This window comes from Microcebus murinus, chromosome 21 (genome assembly GCF_040939455.1).
Source record: "Microcebus murinus isolate Inina chromosome 21, M.murinus_Inina_mat1.0, whole genome shotgun sequence".
NCBI lineage: Eukaryota > Metazoa > Chordata > Mammalia > Primates > Cheirogaleidae > Microcebus > Microcebus murinus.
This window is the reverse complement of record NC_134124.1, coordinates 6,355,138-6,380,300: the sequence shown is the minus strand read 5'-3', so window position 1 is coordinate 6,380,300 and position 25,163 is coordinate 6,355,138. Positions and strand designations below refer to the sequence as shown.

The following is a 25,163-nucleotide window of genomic DNA, read 5'->3' as shown; positions in this document are numbered from 1 at the left end:
TGAAACATAAGATTTTGCTTTTAACTAGGTTAAAGACAGATTTTTCAAGCATACCATACCTTTCAGTATAGCTAACCCTTTACTGCTTCTTCAAGTCTCTTCTCACAAGATGTGGAAAATTGAAATTATTATATTTTCTTCTAGATTAACTGCTGAAGTACTGATCGAGTTCTGCGTTTCTTCAATGAGGAACTACAGGCTGATCTTCTGCCATAATCTCAAACAGCCATAAATGACAAAAGAATGCTTGCTCAGTGAGGGTAGCTGGTGCAGAAGCCATTTTTTAAACTTAGGTGTTTAAGTACTCAAAGGTAAGTTTTCAAAATGGTAACTGTCTCATGCTCTATAAATCCACAGAGATTTTGGAGTTTGACCCCTGTAGCTGCTATATGATCATTACCTTGAAATTTTGTCATTCTTAGCTGGCACCAGATATTTTTGAAGAATGGATATTGCTTGTCTAGGACTATGTCAATTTATGGCATTTTGCTGTCCCTATGTTAATTTCTACTGTTTCTTTAAATTGGCTAGATTGTCTCCTAGTCAGGTTGTGACAGTTTCTTGATCCAGTGGGTATATACTTGATCAAATGGACCTTATTTTTGTAAACTTTAGAATTTGGGGTAGATTTATCACTGTGATCTGTTATCTTTTCTCTTGCAGTAAGAAAGGAAATGTTTCTTTGGGATGATGAAAAAAGACCAGTTGATGTCATTTTGTTTATTACCAACTTTTGAAAAAAGTTCTTCTTTCTTTTAGAAATATTCCTTTCCTATGTAATGTTTATTTTAGAAAATGAATTTTTCTTGCAATTATTTGTTGTCTGATGTGTCAGATATTGGAAATGGCCATCTGAGACATTGTGACCTCTCACTGCTTTAGTGATCATAGTTCCTACAAAGTTAAGACAAATAACTATTTCTTCTGACTTAGATGGCTCTGGAAATTTTTCTTTTGAATAATTATGAAATAATAGTGTTGATAAAAGGACTTTTCTCATTGATAATTGATGCCCAGAACTGAAAAATTGCTTTTTTAAATGAAAGTATATTACATCTGCTCTGTCATGTAGAAATAAGAGCTGATGATTCTTGTTCTTCTTAGCTCATCACTTATAAAAGTGATCATTAGCCTATCACTTTATAAAAAGTGATTCTGTCTTGTTTGGGCTTATGAATTGAAGGGTTGGATGAGCTTCGTATAGCAGAGTCAAGAGATGGATTGGGTCTGGCTTTTTACCCGTGTCATTAATAAGCTTGGTCAGTAAAGGTCCTCTTGGAGCCATATTCACCCCTTAATTTGTCTTTGGGACATAAATGCCTTTTGCTAAATTTTGGATGATCAGTTTTTCCATTGTTTGATAAATATATAGTAATAAAGGGAGCATGTAGAACTGACTCTTTATAGTAGAGAAAATACTTACATAACTATGTTGAGCTTTATTTGTAGAACACACTATGGGCCTGATAACTGGAACATATTTAAATAGATGAGAACACATTCAGGTGTAAAGCATTTTTCTTTAATGTCTTTAGTCATATTGCCACCTGTTAATCATTATAGTCTTTTTTTTTTTTGTCTTTCATTTGGCAGAAAAGACAGCTTTGATTTCTGGCTGCAAAAAAGATATGAGGAAGAGCTCCTCCCCTTCCTTGAGTAACTGCAACTCCGTTCTTGCTAACAAAATATTTGGAATTCCACTTGATGAGCTGCAGCAGGGAGGACATCCAGACAATGAGGTTCCATTCATAGTCCGCCACGTTGTGGACTATATTGAGGAACATGGTATACATTTCCTTACTTTGAGGGCTAGCTTTTGTTTTAATAAACACAACTTATCCCTTTTTGATGTTAGATTTTTAAATTTTTTTTTTTAGTTTGGAAAGTCCAAAACATAGGGAAAAAATAGAAATTCTTTTTAATGTTTTAGTGTGTTTTCTACTTAAATTCATATGACAGTTGCCCAGCCTAGAACATTTTTTAGTGGGGGTGATAGGAATATTTTTAATGGATATAAGGGGTGGGATAAAGAGAATATTCCTCAGGACAGAGACTATATATTTCTAGACCTGTAATTTGAAGGTTTTTAGCCAAATCAGGAGCCAAGAAAGGCTTTCCAGAAGTATGAGTATTAAGTTGGTTGGAGAATGTCTATATATGGCCAAGTAGTTGAGGTTGTAGCTTATTTAATTTTTGCCTTGAACTAATGTAGGAGGTCTGGAGCAACAAGGACTTTTTCAAGTCAATGGAAATGCTGAGACAGTGGAGTGGCTTCGGCAGAGATACGACAGCGGAGAAGAGGTGGATTTGGTTAAGGAAGCAGATGTTCCCTCGGCTATTAGTCTTCTTAGATTTTTCCTTCAAGAACTTCCTGAACCTGTTATCCCTGGCAGTTTGCATATTCACTTGATGCAGCTTTCTCAAGGTAACATAATTTGATTCTTACCAGTCAGTCATTTATTATTAGTTTTAGAGTCTTTACCTTTTAGAAATCTTGACATGTAAACAGTAAGTAAAAATTTCAGAAATGAATTGCTTAATTTCTCATTTGTTCTTTGGGTTGATAGGGTTTAGTCAAGGGAACGGAAACTTCTTGGATGCCTGTAGAAGTGCCTACTTTTCATGGTTGGTCTTACTTGCCTAAGATACAGGGTGAGCAGGAGGAAAGGGAGAAAACAAAAATAAGGTGTAGGAGGGTAGTGAAAAAGAAGGAAGAAAAATATATATAAGGTAATGTGTATGGTGACTCAATGTCTAATAAATTACTAAAGGTGTTGCTTAGTGGGGATACTACTTTAGGGTGCTTATCACTGGTTAGCTAGAACTTCCTTGCAAAAGCAGGAAGATAACTTTGATTCTAGGCTTGGAATTACCTAAGGCTTGTTCTTGGACACCAGCCCAAAGGAAATAAAATATCAAATTGAAAGCAGACTTCAAGTCAAAGAAAATTAAAAAATAGATTTGTCTTTGTTGGATTAGATTTTTGTGACAAGCGTGAGCTGCACCCAGCCCTGTTTATCTTTCCCTTAAATTATAAACACCTATGAACCTAAATTAGTTGGTGCCTCTTATTTATGTGTAATGGCTCATGCCTATAATCCCAGGACTTTGGGAGGTCAAGAGGGGAGGATTGCTTGGGGCCTGGAGTTCTAGTTCGAGACCAGCCTAGGCAACATAAGCAAGACCCCATCTCTACAAAAAAAAAAAAAAAAGATCAATGCAGAGACATCCTGTGATCCTCTTACACTTATGTTTTCTGTATCCGGTACGTCATAGGGCTCACTTTGAACTTGCTGTATTCAGGAATGGTTAACTTGATTTACTTTTGTTCTTTTATTCTATTGCTTGGATCAAAAAATAGGTTTCAAATAAAGTGTTAACAGGCTACCTTATTTTCTTTTTTCTTTTTTTTTTTTTTTTTGAGATGGACTCTCACTCTGTTGCCTTGGCTATAGTGCCATGGCATCAGCCTAACTCACAGCAACCTCAAATTCCTGGGCTCAAGCAGTCCTCCTGCCTCAGCCTCCTGGGTAGCTGGGACTACAGGCATGTGGCACCATGCCCAGCCAATTTTTTCGGTATATTTTTAGTTGGTCAATTAATTTCTTTCTATTTTTAGTAGAGACGGAGTCTTGCCCTTGCTCAGGCTGGTTTCAAATTCCTGACCTTGAGTGATCCTCCTGCCTCTGCCTCCCAGAGTGCTAGGATTATAGGCGAGAGCCACCACCACGCCCGGCCAGGCTACCTTATTTTCAAAACATCACTTTAATTTTTTCTTCCAAAAAAAGACTACCTTTTTTTTTTAGTTTCTGAATCCATTGAATCCTTTTCCTTTTCTTTCTTTCTTTCTTTTTCTTTTTTGTTTTTTTTAGAGATAGAAACGGGGTCTCACTGTGACACGAGCTACAGTTCTGCCCTCCTCGGCCTCCCAGAAAGCTAGGACTACAGGCATGAGCCACCGCGCCTGGCCATTTCTTTTTTTTTTTTTTTTTTTTTTTTTTTTTTTTTTTTGGATCTAAGACACCAGTCAAAACGCCTGGCCATTTCTTCCTTTTCGTATAGGATTTTTTTGCAAATGTTTATATTGAGTCACCTAATAAGCATTTTGCATCCATTAAATATGTATTGAAATTGATATGTTAAGAGTTTTTGGAGCCTTTTTAATGGCTGTCTTTTTGTTTTTATAGTGGTTAGTTTCCCTGTTCACTGTATTAGCTGGATTGCAGACAGATATTTAAGGTTGCAGGAATTAGATAACCTTTCAGTCTTGAATGAAAATTTATAAATTAATAATTGGAATGAGTTTTTTTTTTTTTTTTTTTTTTTTTGAGACAGAGTCTCGCTTTGTTGCCCAGGCTAGAGTGAGTGCCGTGGCATCAGTCTAGCTCACAGCAACCTCAATCTCCTGGGCTCAAGCGATCCTACTGCCTCAGCCTCCCGAGTAGCTGGGACTACAGGCGTGCATCACCATGCCTGGCTAATTTTTTTTTTGTATATTTATTTTTAGTAGGTCAATTAATTTCTTTTTATTTTTAGTAGAGACGGAGTCTCACTCTTGCTCAGGCTGGTTTCGAACTCCTGACCTTGAGCAGTCTGCCTGCCTCGGCCTCCCAGAGTGCTAGGATTACAGGTGTGAGCCACCACGCCTGGCCACCCCATTTCTTTAATAGTTGTGCAGATAGGTGTGGTGGTACTTGAGGTGATATTTATATTTCTGTTGTAATATCTGTTTTATAATATTTTGTGTATTTGTCCTTTAGTCATTCTTTTGGGAAGGTGTTTACATCTCTGAACAAAGGTTCCTCTCACCATTTACTGTAGATAAATAGTATGTTAGTATTTCACTTCATGTTCACAAATACATGAGAAAGTTACTGCTTTTAAGATCATGGAAGAAGCATTGTTGCAGTTTCGTTTTAACTTATGGGTTTAAAAATGAATTTGTTTTAAAGAGCTCCACTCTGTCACCTGAGCTAGAGTGCAGTGGCATCATCATACCTCACACAAACTTCTGCCTTAGTTTTCCAAGTAGCTGTGGCCACCACACCCGGTTAATTTTTTTTATTTTTTGTAGCAACAGGGTCTCATTATGTTGCTCAGGCTTATCTTGAACTCCTGTCCTCAAGTGATCCTCCAGCCTCCCAAAGTGCTGGGATTATAAGCGTGAGCCACAGCGCCTAGCCTTGAGTTTGTATTTTTAAAACGTCGTTTCATTCTTATGTGGTAGCAATGTGGCATTCACTGGTGCAGTTAAACCTTTTTAGACTGGAGTTCTACAACCTTGGCACTGTTGATATTTTGGGCTGGATAATTCTTTGTTATAGGCTGTCCTGTGCATTTTCAGACGTTTAGCAGCATTCCCTAGCCTCTATCAAGTGGTGCTCCTTTTCCCAAAGTCATGACAACCATTCATTTTCAATTGTTGACAACTATTGGTTTAGACCATAATGATTAGTCCAACTATTTGTACATTGTATTTTGATAGAAAACACAGTTTGCAGTTTTGTGGATTTATTGTAACATTTCCAAAAAATGTTATAGCACTTGAAAGAATTGTTAGGGAAAATTTCTTTGATATATACGTTATTTTCCCTGCATGTGATTTAACTAGGAAGTAGGCTCAAAAGAAAGGAAATTTAAGCAACTGTGTATTATATATATGTATATTTTTGAAATGCTTCTCTGCATTATTTGAACACTTCAGAAGCAACCTGCTATGTATGAATACGTAGTAGAAATGTACCCAAACAAAAGTATAGCCATGTGTACAGTATTTCAAATAAAAATAGTACTGCCCACAGGCTTACCCATCTCATCAAGTCAAATGGGTTAGTAATCCAGCATCTTTTTTTCAGTTACTGTGTATTCATTCAGCTAATTCAACTAATGTTTATTGAACAGATCTGCAATATGCTAGGCCTTGTTCTAGATGTTGGAAATGTTGCACTGACTGAACTAAATAAAAATCTCTTCCCTCATAGGCTAAATTTCAAAGGAGATAAGGGGAGATGGAGAAATAGATAATAAAATAGATATATGGGGTATCTTAGATGATAAAATGCTTACAAAGCTGGAGAGGATATTAGGTAGAATTTCTCAATGTTGGTATAGTCATCATATTGATAATATTTAATTGTATTTTTTTAAGTTTATATACATGATTTTCTAAAATAATCCTTTTCTGCTGAATGCTTAGGTGATTAAAATTTTCCATCAGTTATAGTCACATTGATTTAAAAAAATTCAATCCAGGGACTGTTCCACACAATTACAAAATCAAAGTATTAGGTCATTCGGGTGGACAGTTGGTAATATTACAAAGTATAGAAGAGTAGTTATGGGTTGCATTTTAAATTTTAAGCAAAACTCATGACTATAGCCTTTTTGATAAACTTTTTAGACTAGTGTTATTTTGCAGAGATGGCCAATATCATGAATATAACCTTTTACCAAGAAATTTTCAGTAAATTAATTTTAAGAGCTTGCAGAAAAATACAAAGTGAAATGTAATTGGGTTGATTTTCACTATTAAAGCAATAAATGACTTCATTTTTTTTTTTTTTTTTTTTTTTTTTTGAGACAGAGTCTCGCTTTGTTGCCCAGGCTAGAGTGAGTGCTGTGGCGTCAGCCTAGCTCACAGCAACCTCAAACTCCTGGGCTCAAGCAATCCTCCTGCCTCAGCCTCCCGAGTAGCTGGGACTACAGGCATGCGCCACCATGCCCAGCTAATTTTTTTTATATATATATCAGTTGGCCAATTAATTTCTTTGTATTTATAGTAGAGACGGGGTCTCGCTCTTGCTCAGGCTGGTTTTGAACTCCTGACCTTGAGCAATCCGCCCGCCTCGGCCTCCCAAGAGCTAGGATTACAGGCGTGAGCCACAGCGCCCGGCCTATTTTTTTTTTTTTTTTTTTTTTTTTTTGAGACAGAGTCTCGCTTTGTTGCCCAGGCTAGAGTGAGTGCCGTGGCGTCAGCCTAGCTCACAGCAACCTCAAACTCCTGGGCTCGAGCGATCCTTCTGCCTCAGCCTCCTGAGTAGCTGGGACTACAGGCATGCGCCACCATGCCCGGCTAATTTTTTATATATATATCAGTTGGCCAATTAATTTCTTTGTATTTATAGTAGAGACGGGGTCTTGCTCTTGCTCAGGCTGGTTTTGAACTCCTGACCTTGAGCAATCCGCCCGCCTCGGCCTCCCAAGAGCTAGGATTACAGGCGTGAGCCACCGCGCCCGGCCAATGACTTCATTTTGAGAGTACCTCTGAGCAGCTATCTTACCTTAATTGGGGGCCTCACCAATCAGTGGGATTAATACAGGCCTAGTTTCTGTTAATGAAAACTCATTAACTTGATAAACACAAGGCCTAGCTTCTGTCATAAAGTTCACTTCAGGCCGGGCGCGGTGGCTCACGCCTGTAATCCTAGCTCTCTGGGAGGCCAAGGCAGGCGGATCGTTTGAACTCCGGAGTTCGAGACCAACCTGAGCAAGAGCGAGATCCCGTCTCTATTATAAATAGAACGAAATTAATTGGCCAACTAATATATATAGAAAAAATTAGCTGGGCATGGTGGCACATGCCCTGTAGTCCCAGCTACTCGGGAGGCTGAGGCAGGAGGATTGCTTGAGCCCAGGAGTTTGAGGTTGCTGTGAGCTAGGCTGACGCCACGGCACTCACTCTAGCCTGGGCAACAGAGTGAGACTCTGTCTCAAAAAAAAAAAAAAAATTTCACTTGAAAAACAGAATCCGACATCAGTTTATAGAAGAAAACAAATAAGAAATGGAAGACCTTTTAATTTAATTATACTGATATTGTTGAAGGTAATTGTTCCTTTCAGGGTGTCTGGGAAAGAAGAAAGTCACTCTGTCACCCTGTTCTTTCCCTTTATTTCCTATTCATCCAGGTTATCACTGAAAATATTAGCTCCTCAAATTGTATCTCTGCCCTCTAGTGGTTCATATTGATTGGCATGGCCAGTGCATTTTGACTTCTTATAGTTGGCGCTAGTTTAGAAACACAGGTACAGTCATGCAAGAGAGACAGTAAGGTGAGAATTAAAAAGAGAGAACTTGGGCCAATGAGTATTAGATGAGGAAAACATCCTCCAGCAATTGAGGGGTTGAGTTCCTTTTTTCTACCGTCCCCCCAACTCTTCTCCATTTAATAAGTGAAATGCAAAGCCCTAAGGCATTTGGCTTTCAGTAAAGGAAGTGAAGAGGTTTTGAATTGTTATAGTAAAAGGGTGATGTGGGTGGAGTAATGTGAACCTGGCAAAATATCTGAGCTTTGCTTTTTACTTTATTAAAAAAACCCTGTCATTATCTTTTATAGATTATAATAACGAAGATGAATTTGGAAGAAAGTTGAGGTTCCTCTTGCAACAGCTTCCACCTGTTAATTACAGTTTGTTAAAGTTTCTGTGTAGATTTTTAGCCAATGTAGCATCACATCATGAAGAAATTTGGTCTGCAAATTCTTTGGCTGCCGTCTTTGGTCCAGATGTCTTTCAGTAAGTTGTTTCAAAAACTTTTGGTTAAATTTAAAAAATTGAAAATTGGATTTGTGAGATAGAATCATTATATTATCTCCCAGGGATCATAGGTTGTTTGATGAACCATCTTTATAATAGTAGATGTGATAAACCCTCACAGCATTTTTGTGAACAGGGTACAAATTAGGTAAGTTTTACAGATGGGAAAACGGAGGCACAGAATGATGGCATAATTGCTCAGGTTCATAAAGTGACTCATTGGTTGTCTTGTAACTTCACCTGTGATTGGTTTTAAGAACTCTCAATTTATTTTGGACTTTTATTAGCATTTACACAGATGTGGAAGATATGAAAGAGCAAGAAATAGTGAGCAGGATAATGGCTGGACTTCTGGAAAACTACTATGAATTTTTTGAGAATGAAGAGGAAGATTTTTCATCTAATGATTTGAGTTCAATTACTGAGCAGGTGAGAATATTTTAAATATTCTGTTTGGAAGGGAGGATTTTTTTTTTAAGAATAATATGCTCTACAAGGCTTGACAAAAACTTGTGTGGAATTTAAGTACTTAATTGAAAGTAATACTTTTGGTTATTATATGTAATCAATAGATGACATTGAGGTAGTATATGGATGTGATTCTTTTTTTTAACAACTTCCTGTCCTCAATAATTTGGGTAATGAAGAGAAGGCATTGAAATCAGAGTATATGGTAGAGATTTTTTGTTTTTAACTTAAACACTGTTTATTTTTAAAAATAGTGCAGTTTTTTTATTTTTACAAAGAAACTGCTAGCATGGAGAAATGTAGGCAAAGGTGAGAAATTTAAGGTGGAGGAAAAGATTCAGTACAAACTGAAAAATTGAAAGTTTTTCTTGACTGAAATAGCAAGTTAATGTAGTAGTACAATCATTGTCATCAATGGGAAGCATCTGGACTAATAGTTTAGGTGGCAGATAATTTTTTAATTCCGATGACTCTGAAATATTTAAATCTATTTCTGAGGTTACATTATATATCTTTTGTTGTTACTGCTATGCCTTGATGGTTGAGATTGTACAAAGTTCCTAGTTACTTTATCCTTTATGAAATGGGAATACTGAAGCTAAGTAATTACAATTTATTATAAAGCCACATTAGCCTAGACTACCCAAGCTTAAAATTTGTGATTTTCTAGCTCTTGGGAGGCCGAGGCAGGCGGATTGCTCAAGGTCAGGAGTTCGAAACCAGCCTGAGCAAGAGCGAGACCCCGTCTCTACTATAAATAGAAAGAAATTAATTGGCCAACTGATATATATATAAAAAATTAGCCGGGCATGGTGGCGCATGCCTGTAGTCCCAGCTACCCGGGAGGCTGAGGCAGAAGGATCGCTTGAGCCCAGGAGTCTGAGGTTGCTGTGAGCTAGGCTGACGCCACGGCACTCACACTAGCCTGGGCAACAAAGCGAGACTCTGTCTCAAAAAAAAAAAAAAAAAAAAAAAAAAAATTGTGATTTAGGTCTATGTGGAGGCTTTTCTTATGTCCTTAAGAAATGGAAAGTTTGCCACCAAACTTTTATTAAGTTAAAACCTATGAAGTTGTTTGTATTTTAAGTGTGAATTGGGGCTGCTCCTTTTGTTAAAAAGAATAATAATAGTAGTAATAATTTACCTGCTTAAAATAGTAAAGTATAATACACTGTAAAATGTCTTGGTCTCACCCATACGCTTTACCTGTTCCCCTTTCCTCGCCCCGTTGGTCTTATGTGTTTTTACAGAGTTTTTTAAAATATAAATACTCGTAAATATTTTTTCTTTTTTTTTAAACAAGAAAGCATACCATACACATGGTTCTACCCCTTGTTTTATATCATCAGTTAACAGTGTATCTTGGAGATCTTTTTTTAAGAATATAGAGAGGACATTCTTTGTGTTTACATCTTTGTAATTCCCTATTGTATGGATAGAATCTTGTAATGTATTTGAGTTATATTTAATAGTATCAGTCCCCACTTAAAAAGGTGATAGTACATTCCAGTTTTCTCAGGAATGTCTTGGTTTATTTCTGCTTTTGGTATAATATTTAGTAGCTTCCCTGTCACTCACATATATCCAGATTTAGATGATAAATTATATGGTCACACTGTTCATTACCGAACATTTGGATTGCTTCCATTCATTTACTGTGAGATTATAAAGCATTATCACTTGAGAGGTAGTTTATCATATAGCTTTACATTAATTGATAGTTCTTGTATCTGATTATGTAAATTAGAGGTTTTATTTTCTTGGTAGTCTAACTTTTATTTAAAAGAGTTTCTATACAGAAACCTAAGAAGAGGAGAAATGAAAATTTAAAAAAATAAAAAAAAACTAAGAAAGGAAGAAAATAAATTTTTTAATATAAAAAATAAAAGTTTGTATACTTTTTTGAATTTTTATAGGTAATACTTTATCTTTGTCTGATTTTCCCTTTTTTTCCTTTCTTTCTATCTCCTCCTCTTCCCATCCTCCCTCTCTCTCTCCTTCTCTGTCTCCCTTTCCCTGTCCCTGTCCCAAAGTTAGGAACTTTAAAAAAATAGTGGCAGATGCCAGATTGTAGCTTCTAATGTATCAACTGAGGATGAAATCCATGTGTGTGCACGTGTGTGTATGTTGTATGTATGAAGTAAATCAAATGGGTATAATTTGTAGCCTAAATCAGTGGTGTGTGGAACTTTTGGCATATTTTTGGGAAGAGTTCTAGTTATATATAGTTCCTAACGTAAAAGTTTGGTTAAAATAATGAACTGATACATCTCTTCAAAATTATTCTTGCCTGAAAGGAAATGACAAGAAAAGGACAAGTCTATAGAAATGCCTTAAACCTTTAATGTCTTTTGATGCCTGTAAGAAATATCATCTGGCTGGGCAGGAGGGCTCACACCTGTAATCCTAGCACTTTGGGAGGTTGAGACGGGAGGATCATTTGAGGTCAGGAGTTCAAAACCGGCCTTAGCAAGAGGGAGACCCCATCCCTATGAAAAATAGAAAAATTAGCCAGACTTGGTGGCATACACCTGTAATTCCAGCGACTCAGGAGACTGAGAGAAGATGATCATCTGAGCCCAGGAGTTTGAGCTTGCAGTGAGCTATGATCCCGTCACTGCACTCTTGTCGGAGTGACAGAGCAATGTTCAAAAAAACCTCAACTGTCTCAAAAAAAAGTCATTTATTGGGGAATTGTGTATGTCAACTTTCTTTTCCTTAAATTATGTTTTAGTTCAATAATTTACATTTTTTAAAAAAACTAATGGCTGTCCAAAGTGAAATAGTATACATATGTTTACTATTGACATATTTTTATGTCATTTATTTTTTATATTTCTAAGATGATTTGACTTGTCAGCACTGATGATGCCCACCAATGTTTGTATATCTTGACTCCTCTACAGTCTGCTGGTCAGACTTCATATTGTTTTTTTGTGGTATAATTCTCTAATATTTCCATTATCCTATAGTTGCTTTTTGCGTATATTTATATCTTACATGAATTGCATTGGTATTTTTGTATGCTTTTAAGCCTTAGAAAAATTGGCTTAAAATATGTTGTGCTTTACGTTAAATAGAATGACAATAAGAGACACCAGGAGATAATGTTGAATTCTTCATATCTGCCTATGGATAGAAAAGAGGGTGTTAGCATATTGAACTGTGCATAGTAAATGAGGTAGTGCAGTGGGTCCTGAGACAGCGATGTATATTTAATTATCTTGACTCATGTTGCTAATTATCTGAATCTATTTTCTTATCTATTTTTATTTTATTTCTGGATTATGTGTGAGTTACAAGTTAAAGTGCTGATTTATGAAATTTGTTTTTCTTAAAGCAGACTTCAGTTTGATTTGTTGACTTCAGTTTGATTTGTGATGCAGAATTGATAAGGTATTTGAGTGAAAGTAAATATCCTCAAACTCAGCACAATATGGTTGTGTTCTTAAGTTGGCCTAACTTAAATATTTTTCATTTCTTATTCATATATTTAAAGGTGTGTGCAAAGTTGTCCTGTCTTGGCAGTGCTTTGATTTATCTCCTGATTTTGATATTTGAAAGAAGTAAAGTTTTATTCATCATTTCTTCTTTGGGAATTTCATTTCATTAATCCAAGTATTTTGCTCTTAGAACCTTCACAAAGTAGTTAGATATTGTTATTAGTAGTATGAGAGATAGATGGCTGGAGATGATGAATAGGTAGTATTTGAAAGATGACCCAGAATCAAGTGGACTTTGTATGGGATCCTTAAATGAATGAGAATTTAGTAGGGTGGTTTGAAGATGGAAGTGATAATTATGTTTCTTTATACATTTGAGAAGGCAGGTAGCAGCGTTCTCCACAAGCTGGAGTCTGGAAAGCAGGCATTTCACGAGGCCCTAGAGAAGGGATTTACAGCAGTCAAAGAAAGAAGAGATGTAAGTATGGATGAGGGTTTTCCATAAGTGGAGTTGAGGCAGCTGCATATATAGAGCAAGCTCAAAATAACTTATGATCAGAATAGAGTGTTGATAAGCAGAAGATCAGGTTGGCAAGAAGAGGATCAAGAAGAACTTTTGAAGATTAGTGTAGAGTGAGAGAAATTTTAATCTAAGTCTTTAATGGTTACTCTTGTTCAAAATAGTTGAGTCAGTTATTAGTGCAGGAAGTTATAATATGTTGGGAGGTCTGGGAGTTGGGAGGGAGGAGAAGAAAAAACCACAAACAATTGTTCATGTCATTTCTTAGTTGATGATTATTGGGGAAAATACTAGAGAATGTCAATTTCCTTAAAGCTTATTGAATATAATATACTCAATATAATTGGGTATAAGGTTTTCATAGTTCGTAAAAGCTATTGACTATTGTCACAAAGTGATTTTATAAGTATGATGTAACATATATTAAAATAGTACCTCTGTAACAAAAAGGTGTGGACTGAGTAAGTGTTCATCTATTCTGTTTCTAAAAGAGCCATTAAAATTTATTTGATATTTTGCTGTTGTGCTAAAGCTTTTATTAATCAACCATGGTAATTCCCATTTTATACTTCTTAAAATAGGTTATTATTATTTTTTTGCCAGTGTTTTTCTTGTTTTGCTTACTAGTGGATCTTGATTAAGCATATTCTCTTGGCTTTCACTAATTATTAAATACATAGATGGGGAAGGAGGATAATTTTCCCTTTGAGTCACTTTAAAAAGTGATCTATCGTTTGACGTTTTCACCTTTGTGTTTAAATCTTACCTCTAGTTAATAACTACTTAAGCCAGTGATTTTCAGTCTTTTTAATCATTACACATGATCTGGGATAGGTGAGGGATGGCATTTACAAGAATAACAAATATAATCTGCTACATGATACTTTAGAAAGTAAATGGTTCGAAGATTGGGGTTATTAACGGCTTTTTACTGACCCATCTGACTAGCGACCTTGATACACCTATGATTGAGAGCTCCTGCTTTAGGTAGTTTGGACGGTAGACACTTTCTTCACTTACTACAAAAAATGATGCTACATGTAAAACTAGGATCTGTGCTATATAGAAATAAGATAATTCCAGTGATAGCTATTATTGTTTATTATATGTAGATACTGCTGAAGATTTTTATATATGTTAATTAGTCCTTTCAACCAGCTCTGTTAGGTGGGTAGTATATAGCATCTCCATTTTGTACATAAGACTTGGAGAAGTTAAGTAAGCTGCCAAAGATAGTTAGGGGGAAGTAGGGATATGTAAATATAGATCTTTATGCCCCTAAAGCCTGGCTTTTAACTACCGTATTATATTTTACAACACGTACAGAGTAGTACTTGTTGATTAGGAGTGTGATAGAATATCACAGTGTAATTACCTTTCTTTTGGTTGTAGTTTTACTTTCTGACTGTTACATGTAGTTGTAAACAAATTTATTCTTGGTATTTCTTACTGCATTTGGATGGAATGGGCAAAAATTTTACTTTTACTGCTTGGAGTTTTTCATGACTAGTATTAATTTATGAAAGATATTAAGACCTATATAGGTAGTTTCTTCTTTGGGATAACTTAAAAAAATTGTCATTCGAAAATATTTTGATGATTTTCCTTCTCTAGTATTTCAGTGTCTTTTTATTAGAGTGATTGCTTACATAGCCAGTTTGATAATGGAGGACATTTTATAGCTCCTGCCAGAAAGATAATTATAACCTTGAGTTGTGCTTAATGGTCAAAATATGAGTTCTTCCTTGTTGCAGGGTCCCATCTCTTCATGAAAAATTCAATCTGAGTCATTTACAAGTTAGCTGACATTTTCTAAAATGTAGCTAATACCTTAAAAAAAATTTTGGTGCCCTTCTTTTTTCACACTTTATATTAAAATGACTTGTTTAATGCATCTGAAAATTGGAGAGATCAATAGAATTCTTTTGTAACTATTAAATTTATAAAACTGGTTAGAAAATGAAGTTGTGTTTTTTTTGGGACAGAGTCTCACTGGGTTGCCTGGGCTAGAGTGCCGTGGTGTCAGCCTAGCTCACAGCAACCTCAGACTCCTGGACTCAAGCAATCCTACTGCTTTAGCCTCCCGAGTAGCTGGGACTACAGGCGTGCACCACCATCCCTGGCTAATTTTTTCTATATATTCTTAATTGGCCAATTAATTTCTTTCTATTTTTTAGTAGAGACAGGGTCTCGCTCTTGCTCAGGCTGGTCTCACACTCCATTCCTGACCTTGACTGATCCTCCCGCCTCGGCCTCCCAGAGTGCTAGGATTACAGGCCTGAGCCACCGCGCCCAGCCAACTATGCATGCTTTTTCATGGCTTGTGATCTTACTCATATTCCTAGTGATGTATTAATTTTGTAATATTACTTCCTGCTTGAAACTTTATGTTTAGCTGGGTGTGGTGGCACACATCTGTAGTCCCAGTTACTCAGGAGGCTGAGACAGGAAGATCTCTTGAGCCCAGCTGTTTGAGGCTGCAGTGAGCTATGATCGCACCACTGTTCTCCAGCCTGGGTGACAGAGCAATACCCCTGTCTCTAAAAAAAGAAATTAAAAGATAATAAATGTTATGTTTGTCTGGTTTGCAATTTTATTTTATTTTTTATTTTTATTTTTTTGAGACGAGTCTCACTCTGTTGCCCATTCTAGAGTGAATGTCATGGCGTCAGCCTAGCTCACAGCAACCTCAAACTCCTGGGCTCAAGCAGTCCTTCTGCCTCAGCCTCCGTAGTAGCTGGGACTACAGGCATGTGCCATCATGCACGGCTAATTTTTTCTATATATGTTAGTTGTCCAATTAATTTCTTTCTATTTATAGTAGAGACGGGGTCTCGCTCTTGCTCAGGGTGGTTTCGAACTCCTGACCTCGAGCAATCCGCCCGCCTCGGCCTCCCAGAGTGCTAGGATTACAGGCGTGAGCCACCGCGCCCGGCCTTTTCTATTTTTTTAGTAGAGATGGAGTCTAGCTCTTACTCAGGCTGGTCTCGAACTCCTGAGCTCAAATGATCCGCTCGCCTCGGCCTCCTAGAGTGCTAGGATTACAGATGTGAGCCACCACACCCGGCCTGCAATTTTATTTTAATACGAAGAAGTTGTCAGTTACTTCATAAGAGAGACTGGTCCTAAGAAATGAGTAAATAAAAAAATGAGTTGTTTGTATTTGAAGTTTTCCTAGAATAGTATGTCTTAGATTTGTTAATTAACGGTTTCATTACATTTTAATTCTGAATTTCCTTTCTTTTATATAGGTTAATGAACTTTCTGAGGAAGAAGAGGAAGATGAAAAGCTGGAACATATAGAAGAACTTCCAGAAGAGGGTGCAGAAAAGTCAAATGACACACCAGAGGTGGTAAAATTAAGGATGACAGAAAATATCCTGGAATCAAATAGTGTTACAGCATCAACAAGGTAATACTTCAGTTGAATGAACTCTAGCTTTTGAGCATTTTATTCTAAATGTAGACTCACTCAGGCACTAAACAACACAAATTGTAACTGCATGTGAAAGATTGGCATTTGTGTATGAAAAAGAGCAAGAAGAAAATTTTAAAGATTTGTTTTGCTAAGGAATTTTTAGTTATGTTTATGTCTTTCTTTGAAAATATAACCTCTTACAAATATTTCTTAAAGTTTATTTTTTTTGTATTGTTAGTTACACTGGGTAAAATTTCAGAATGTTTGGAAGTAGGATTGTTAGAGAAGGATTCAGTAGCTGAATTGAGTTATATATCCATCTTCCAGGTTGCAAGTAGGTTGAAATAGGCTTTGAGAATAGAATTCTGTGATCTGTAAGATGGTGTTTTCCAATATTTTTCATGTATAAAATGACAATATTTATATGGCATACTGGGTAAATTTGGTAAGTGTAAGCTGAAGGCACTATCCCAACACATAGCTGGGACACACTATCTGGGAAGCTTAGAGAATTCAAGAACGCACCCCATATGTAGCTTTAGGTTTGGTAAATTCTGTGCCAGTTCTCTGTAAAGCTTCATGGTTTACTAACCTTTTCCTTTTTTTTTTTTTTTTTTTTGAGACAGAGTCTTGCTTTGTTGCCCTTGCTAGAGTGAGTGCTGTGGCATCACCCTAACTCACAGCAACCTCAAACTCCTGGGCTCAAGCAATCCTCCTGCCTCAGACTCTGTAGTAGCTGGGACTACAGGCATGCGCCACCATGCCCAGCTAATTTTTTTCTATATATATTTAGTTGGCCAATTAATTTCTTTCTATTTATAGTAGAGACCGGGTCTTGCTCTTCCTCAGGCTGGTTTCGAACTCCTGACCTTGAGGAATCTGCCTGCCTCAGCCTCCCAGAGTGATAGGATTACAGGTGTGAGCCACCGTGCCCGGCCGTAACCTTTTCTAATTAGAGGGATACAGCTGTATATTTAGTTTACTAGATTTTTTTCATTAAATTGATGTTCAGTGGAATGGTTAAAAATGTTAGGGACCGACCTTCCACAGCCCCACCGGACAGAAAAGCAGAGACATCGAGGATGTAATTACACAAGAGGAGGTTTATTTTCTGGCTAGCCAGGGTCCAAGCCCCAGAGCACCAACGCAGTGGTCACTCTTACAGGCAAGGACCCCGACTGGGGTTGCAGCGTGCCTTTTATCCCTATGGTGCATACGCTATGCAGTGGCTGATTACGCGTGGATCATGCATTGACCTTTAACATGATTGATTGGCTGGCAGCCCCACTATACAGGGGTCTGAACAATGCAAAGTTGGCGCAATCAAGCAAGCAAGCAACGGTTTCCATGGCAAGCAAGCAACAGTTTCCAGAAGCCGGATGTTAGTTCCGGCTTCACTGGGGTGTGGGCCTTGCAGGTGTGCAATGTCTCGACCCCGGCTTCACTGGGGTGTGGGTCTTGCAGGTATGCAATGTCTCGACCCCTCACAAAAAGAGAAAATAATAATTTGAGTCAGAAAGCAAAATGTCGGCCAGGCGTGGTGGCTCACACCTGTAATCTTAGCACTCTGGGAGGCCGAGGCGGGAGGATCTCTCAAGGTCAGGAGTTTGAAAGCAGCCTGAGCAAGAGCGAGACCCTGTCTCTACTAAAAATAGAAAGAAATTAGTTGGCCAACTAAAAATATATAGACAAAATTAGCCGGGCATGGTGGCATATGCCTGTAGTCCCAGTTACTTGGGAGGCTGAGGCAGAAGGATCACTTGAGCCCAGGAGTTTGAGGTTGCTGTGAGCCAGGCTGACACTACGGCACTCTAGCCTGGGCAACAGAGTGACACTCTGTCTCAAAAAAAAGCAAAATGTCATTTAAAAATAACTAGTAATACCTAAGGGAGGAGCTATGTAGTCATTTAGGAAAATTATGAAGTAATTTAAATAATCTGCTAAATACAGCATTACATTTTTCTTTGGGCCTCTTGATCTTTATATTATATAGAGTTCCTTCAAACCTGATTATTATTATGGTATATTAACATGTTTATTCACTCTGTTACCTAATTTAACATTTTGTTTGTGCTTTTCTGTGTGTTTACATGTCCTAATTTATTTTTTTGTTTGCCTCTTAACTCTATTTTAATTATATGTTCCAATATTTATCAAGTGTACCTTAAGATATTTAACTGTATTTCTAACTATCATTGCCTTTTCTGGACAGACTGGGCGGTTTCAGGGAGCTTGTCAGTACTATACTGCTACTAAAAAAAGCCTTTGTTCTTTGGCCCATTTTTCCTTTTTTTGAATCATTTGCATAAATTTATTAGGCTCAAAGAGTGAACCTCCCTGTGGCTTTTTTTTTTTTTTTTTTTTTTGAGACAGAGTCTCGCTTTGTTGTCCAGGCTAGAGTGAGTGCTGTGGCGTCAGCCTAGCTCACAGCAACCTCAAACTCCTGTGCTCAAGCGATCCTTCTGCCTCAGCCTCCTGAGTAGCTGGGACTACAGGCCTGAGCCACCATGCCCGGCTAATTTTTTTTTTATATATATATATGTCAGTTGGCCAATTAATTTCTTTCTATTTATAGTAGAGACGGGGTCTCGCTCTTGCTCAGGCTGGTTTTGAACTCCTGACCTTGAGCAATCCGCCTGCCTCGGCCTCCCAAGAGCTAGGATTACAGGCGTGAGCCACCGCGCCCGGCCTCTCCCTGTGGCTTTTGTTAAGTTTTTCTAGACTACTGAAAGGACTTGACCCAATTTATATTGCTATTATCAGTATTTTCTTGGTGACCTGACAGAGTAGATTTAAATGGGTGTTTATTTTGTTAATTTAAAGCTGCACCCTCCAATGAGATGGCCACTAGCTACTTTTGTCTTATTTAAATTTAAGACTTAAACTAATTAAAATGAAATAAAATTTAAAGATCACTTCCACAGTTGTGCTAGCCACATTTTAAGTACTCAGTAGCTATGTGTGGCTAGTGACTACCATGTTAGACAGTGTAGATTTAGAACATTTCTATCATTGTCTATCACAAAAGAAATTTCTTTTGAATAGTGCTGATTTAGAGGAGTAAATTCATTAAGTGTTTTTACTTATTTAATTACCATCAAGGTTCAATATGATTTCAAATACCTATTTCTAATAGCTTTTCCTTGATCATTTGTCTAGTTTTGTAGAGGAACCTCCTTTCCTCCAACTTATTCATTTAAGAAGTATTTGTAGCTGAGGGTGGTGGCTCATACCTATCATCCTAGCACTTTGGGATGCTGAGGTGGGAAGATCACTTGAGGCCAGCCTGAGCAACATAGCGAGACCCCATTTCTAAAAAAACGTAGAAAAATTAGACAGGTATGGTGGTGCATGCCTGTAGTCACAGCTACTAGAGAGGGTGAGGCAGGAGGATTGCTTGAGCCCAGGAGGTTGCAGTGAGCTATGATAAGGCCATAACACTGTAGCCCAGGAGACAGAACAAAAAAAGGAAAATATTCATTGGAGATTTAGTGGTTGTCAGGATTCTTTAATTGTAAGAAATCTGTATAGAAACAGATCCTGGTTAAAGCAAAGTAGGTGGGGGAGAAGATAGTTTATTAATAAGAAGGATACTGGATAGGTCACAAAGTCAGAAGTTAAAAAGCAAAGATAAGACCATAGGCAGACAGCTCTGTGGAATTTAGTAATGCAGGGTCATGGGAGAATCTCTTTAGCATGCAGCTGTTGCTGTGAGAGTTCCAAGTATTTCCTTCTGTCTGTCATTCTGCTCAAGATAGATTCCTGTGGGGCAGTGGGGAGAGGGTCTGCCCTAAATTGGGTTAGGTGTCCATTCCCCTGGCCAGCATAGAACTGGTTATTGTAATTTGTATGCTTACCAGGACCATGTGGAATTGAGGGGGAAGAGTAGTTTCCTGGAAAAAAGGGTTATTACCCAGGGCAGGGATATTGGGCAGCAGAAACAGAGGTGTCTTACCACTGTGGTCCTCTAGATTTAGTGATGATGATATTTTAGTTAATATTTCCCTTAAAAGGGACACATTTCCCTTTTATTTTAGTTTTGGGTGGTTGATTGCATAAAGGTTAAAAAGTTCATATGACTTATCTTTTGGTGGTATCTTTAATGTAATATTATAGTACTTTTCAGGTATTTATAGCCCTTTAAATGTCATTGTTTTTGAGGTAACTGCTCTTTTTTAGTTGAGATCTATTTATGTGAGTGTTAAGAATTTAATTCCTGACCAGTGTGGTGGCTCACGCTTGTAATCCTATCAGTTTGGGAGGCTGAGGTGGGAGGATTGCTTGAGGCCAGGAGTTCGAGATTAGCCTGGGCAACTTATCAAGACCGTCTCAAAAAAATGTTTTAAAAAATAATTAGCCAGGTGTGGTGGTACACATCTGTGGTCCCACTGCACTCTAAACCAGGCAACAGAACAAGACTCTGTACCTACCCTCCAAAAAAAGATATCTTTTGAACTATATTATTTCTCATCCCAAACAGTCTACTTAAGCTTCTTATTCCTGTTTCTTATAAAAATACTTCACTGAGTTCAGTTGATATGATTAGTACTATATGTCATTTAGAAAAAACTAAGATCATTTCATTCCTTTGGTTAAATCCCTTCAGTGTCTCCCTATTTTATTTACAAGAGAAAGCAAAATTCTTAAATGGCCTATGATGTTCTGTGTACACAATCTGCCCACACCCTGCCCCCCCCAACTGCCCCACTTTTTCTGACATTATGTTTTGGCTGCTCTCTCCCCTTTGGTCATTTCCCTCTGGCCATAGCAGAATTCCTCAAATGCACCAGTCTTGTTCCATCTTCAAGTCTTTGCACTGACTGTTCTGTTGGGATATATGTCCCCCTAGATAGGTGTATAGTTCTCTCACCCTTTTCAGTTCTTTGCTCAAATGTCACTTTCTCAACATTGCATGCCTATCCCCCAATTCTCAATCTCCCTTATCCTGTTCAGTTTTGTCCATAACAGTTATGACTATGTAATATGCTTATTTTTGTTATTGTCTGTCTTCTTCTGGACTGGGCACTCAGTCAAGTATTAAATGTCAAGTGGAGAGTTAGAAGCAAGATGGAGTTTTCTTGAATGTTCAACTTAATATGATAAAAATTACATATATAGTGAGTGTCTCAGTGTATAAAACATATTCTTTATTTATCTTGGATGAAAGAAAAGCAGGGGAGAAATTTCCCCAGAATGCACAAGGCCTAGTATATAGGGAGCTCTTAATAAATTTGTTCTAAGGGATTAGTGGGTGCTGTATTGCATGAAACTGGAGATTGAACCTTTAGTAACTAATGTGTCATCTTCTTGAGTATTTCTGTGAGGTAGTTTGTAAACATTTACCGGAAGTATTAGGTAGTCCACTTTGTATTTCTCTTCAGAAGTAGCCTAGGAAGATATATTAGGAACCTAAGGGAAATAAACATTTAGTGATAGTTTAAGTTAGCAGTTTTTAAACTTTTTGATCTCGCTCTTGCTCAGGCTGGTTTCGAACTCCTGACCTCCGAGCAATCCGCCCGCCTCGGCCTCTCAGAGTGCTAAACCATAGCTTTTAAATGGTGATTTTGGTATGGTTCTGGCACACCTTATCTGGAAGTTGTCCAGTTTTTAGATTTGAAAAATTAACCATTAATGCTTTTCTGAAATCTTGTAACTGAATAATCATAACTCTATTTTAGATTTGTTTGGGCAATTTCATATTTGTAATAATTTTTAGACCTCTGGATATAGTAGTATGACTAATGAAAACAAATAGATTGGTTTCTCTGCCTATGTTGGGTTAGGCTGAAGCCTATTTTTGTAGGTGTTCTAGCCAGATTCAAAATTTTGTCCTCTGGCTGGGTAAGGTGCTCATGCCTGTAATCCTAGCACTCTGGGAGGCCATGGCGGGCAGATTGCTCGAAGTCAGGAGTTTGAAAACCGCCTGAGCAAGAGCGAGACTACATCTCTACTATAAATAGAAAGAAATTAATTGGCCAACTAAAAATATATAGAAAAAATTAGCCGGGCATGGTGGCGCATGCCTGTAGTCCCAGCTACTCGGGAGCAGGGGATTGCTGCTCCCCTGAGGAGCAGCAGGATTGCTTGAGCCCCGGAATTTGAGGTTGCTGTGAGCTAGGCTGATGCCACTGCGCTCTACCTCAGACAACAAAGTGAGACTCTATCTCAAAAATAAAAAAAAATTTTTTTTTTGTTCTCTTTTCCTCACCTCCTGAAAAATTGAAAAGTACTAAGAAAGAAATTGTGGACTGTTGACTGGGGTACCTCCTTATCAGTAGTAACCTGACGTTGCAGTCTGCTTCTCTTTAAGCTGTAAAGTGTAGCAGGCTTTACTATACTTGGGAGGACTCAGCACTGAAATTGCTCAGCAGTTTTTATAAGCCCATCACCATCTTTTACAGTGTTTGAAGTACAGTGCAATCTCTTTCCTTGATACTTTTGTTGGGAGATGCCAGGATATTCAGAATGGCTTGCAAGTCTGTTGCACAGGTAAAGTGATCCATATCAGATTAAATTGAGGCAGAGCTGTGCGGTACATTTATTGAAATATGGTTTGTAGCATTAAATATTTGCAATTGGGAAATTATAATAGTAGTTCCCTATGGTCATTTTATTTGAATTATAAAAAAAAAATTAGTAATTGGAATAAGTGGTTACAAAATTGATCTTTTTTTTGAGACAGAGTCTCGCTTTGTTGCCCAGGCTAGAGTGAGTGCCCTGGCATCAGCCTAGCTCACAGCAACCTCGAACTCCTGGGCTCAAGCAATCCTTCTGCTTCAGCCTCCCGAGTAGCTGGGACTACAGGCATGCGCCACCATGCCCGGCTAATTTTTTCTATATATATTAGTTGGCCAATTAATTTCTATTTATAGTAGAGACGGGATCTCGCTCTTGCTCAGTCTGGTTTCGAACTCCTGACCTCAAGCAATCCGCCCACCTCAGCCTCCCAGAGTGCTAGGATTACAGGCGTGAGCCACTGCGCCCGGCCCAAAATTGATCTTAATGTTCTCAAGAATGTGTGATTGTAGGCACATTTAAAAATAGAGTTAATAGCAGAAGGGATAAAAGGTCAGGGAATGACTGCTATCTTTAATGTTATACTTGACTGACAACTTTAAAATATGTTTGTCTCTTGTGATTTAATGTTTGTTCTGTTAGTCTAGTCTTTCTTGTCTGGGGGTTTAATGAACATACTTAACATTTTTAGGTGGTCTTTATGTCATCTGCTTATAGTACCTAAGTAATTTGAACTGAAATGTATCAGTACTTATTTGTCTTACATCTTTCTTAATTAGAACTCAACCTTATGAGAGCTATACAGTTTAGCTACAGACAGAGTCCTATTTTATACCTGAGGACTTTTTTTTTTTTTTTTTTTTTTTTTTTTTTTTTTTGAGACAGAGTCTCCCTTTGTTGCCCAGGCTAGAGTGAGTGCCGTGGCGTCAGCCTAGCTCACAGCAACCTCAAACTCCTGGGCTCGAGTGATCCTTCTGCCTCAGCCTCCCGGGTAGCTGGGACTACAGGCATGCGCCACCATGCCCGGCTAATTTTTTTTATATATATATATCAGTTGGCCAATTAATTTCTTTGTATTTATAGTAGAGACGGGGTCTTGCTCTTGCTCAGGCTGGTTTTGAACTCCTGACCTTGAGCAATCCGCCCGCCTCGGCCTCCCAAGAGCTAGGATTACAGGCGTGAGCCACAGCGCCCGGCCCCTGAGGACTTTTTATCCACAGAATTTGACTAAAGTCTGAAAATAATTAACAATTAAAATCTGTGAAATCTGAAAACTAAATCAGTCCTTTGTCGCTCAGGAGCTCAGGGAACAAAGTTGTAAAATCAATTTTGTGTATAGCCTTGTGGCTGACTATCTGACTCTTAAAGTACAAAAATCTATCCAATTTGTTTACTGTGGCTGTGTGGGAGGTTCCTTATTAAAAGGAGCTATTTATTTGATTGTTCCAGCATGTTCTTCAGGGCTAAAGAATCTTTATGTTGCACTAATAATCTAGGTTGCTGATCACTGATTTTATATATACATTGGCATTTTAGTAGCGATTGAAATGGGTAGGAAGCAAAAAAAAAAAAACAAACACCATACCGCCTATCTACCCAATTTAAGACCATCAGAACTTTTGTGTCTTTTTGGTTCCTTTGGATAACTGATAATCTTATTAAACTTTTATTCTTTTTGGATAGAGATCTAGGCCAGTGTTTCTCAAATGTAATCATTGGTGCTTGTTAAAAATGTAGATTCAGGCCAGATACGGTGGCTCACGCTTGTGATCTTAGCACTCTGGGAGGCTGAAGCAGGCCAATCGCTCAAGGTCAGGAGTTTGAAACCAGCCTGAGCAAGAGCGGAGACCCTTTCTCTACTAAAAATAGAAAGAAATTAATTAGACAACTAAAAATACATAGAAAAAAATCACCGGGCATGGTGGCGCATGCCTGGAGTCCCAGCTACTCGGAAGGTTGAGGCAGAAGGATCCATTGAGCCCAGGAGTTTGAGGTTGCTGTGAGCTAGGCTGATGCCATGGCACTCTAGCCCTGGCAACAGAGTGAGACTCTGTCTCAAAAAAAAAAAAAAAAAAAGGTAGATTCAGACTGGGTGTGGTGGCTCACACCTATAATACCATTAGTTTGGGAGGTAGAGGCAGGAGGATCGCTTGAGCTCAGGAGTTGCAGATGATGCCACTACACTCTAGCCCAGGCAACAGAGCAAGACCCTGTCTCCAAAAAAGAAAGAAAGAAAAGAAAAGAAAAGAAAATCAAACTCATACTC

The 25,163-nt window shown here is 37.9% G+C and overlaps 1 protein-coding gene across 16 annotated transcripts in view; it reads left to right on the top strand.

Annotated features, from left to right (window-relative positions):
- Window positions 1–25,163, top strand: part of FAM13B (family with sequence similarity 13 member B) — an 80,146-nt gene that overhangs the window by 17,810 nt on the left and 37,173 nt on the right. For 6 of the 16 annotated variants that reach the window (XM_075996068.1, XM_075996070.1, XM_075996069.1 and 3 more), the window contains exons 2-7: window positions 145–311; window positions 1,594–1,785; window positions 2,213–2,425; window positions 8,334–8,511; window positions 8,820–8,961; window positions 16,215–16,375. In XM_075996068.1, coding sequence (XP_075852183.1) covers window positions 1,629–1,785; window positions 2,213–2,425; window positions 8,334–8,511; window positions 8,820–8,961; window positions 16,215–16,375 — 851 coding nt within the window. In that variant the 5' untranslated portion in view covers window positions 145–311; window positions 1,594–1,628. Of the gene's footprint in view, window positions 1–144; window positions 312–1,593; window positions 1,786–2,212; window positions 2,426–8,333; window positions 8,512–8,819; window positions 8,962–12,825; window positions 12,922–16,214; window positions 16,376–25,163 lie in introns of all 16 variants that reach the window. The other 10 variants (XM_012748816.3, XM_075996066.1, XM_012748822.3 and 7 more) reach the window with 3 other exon arrangements.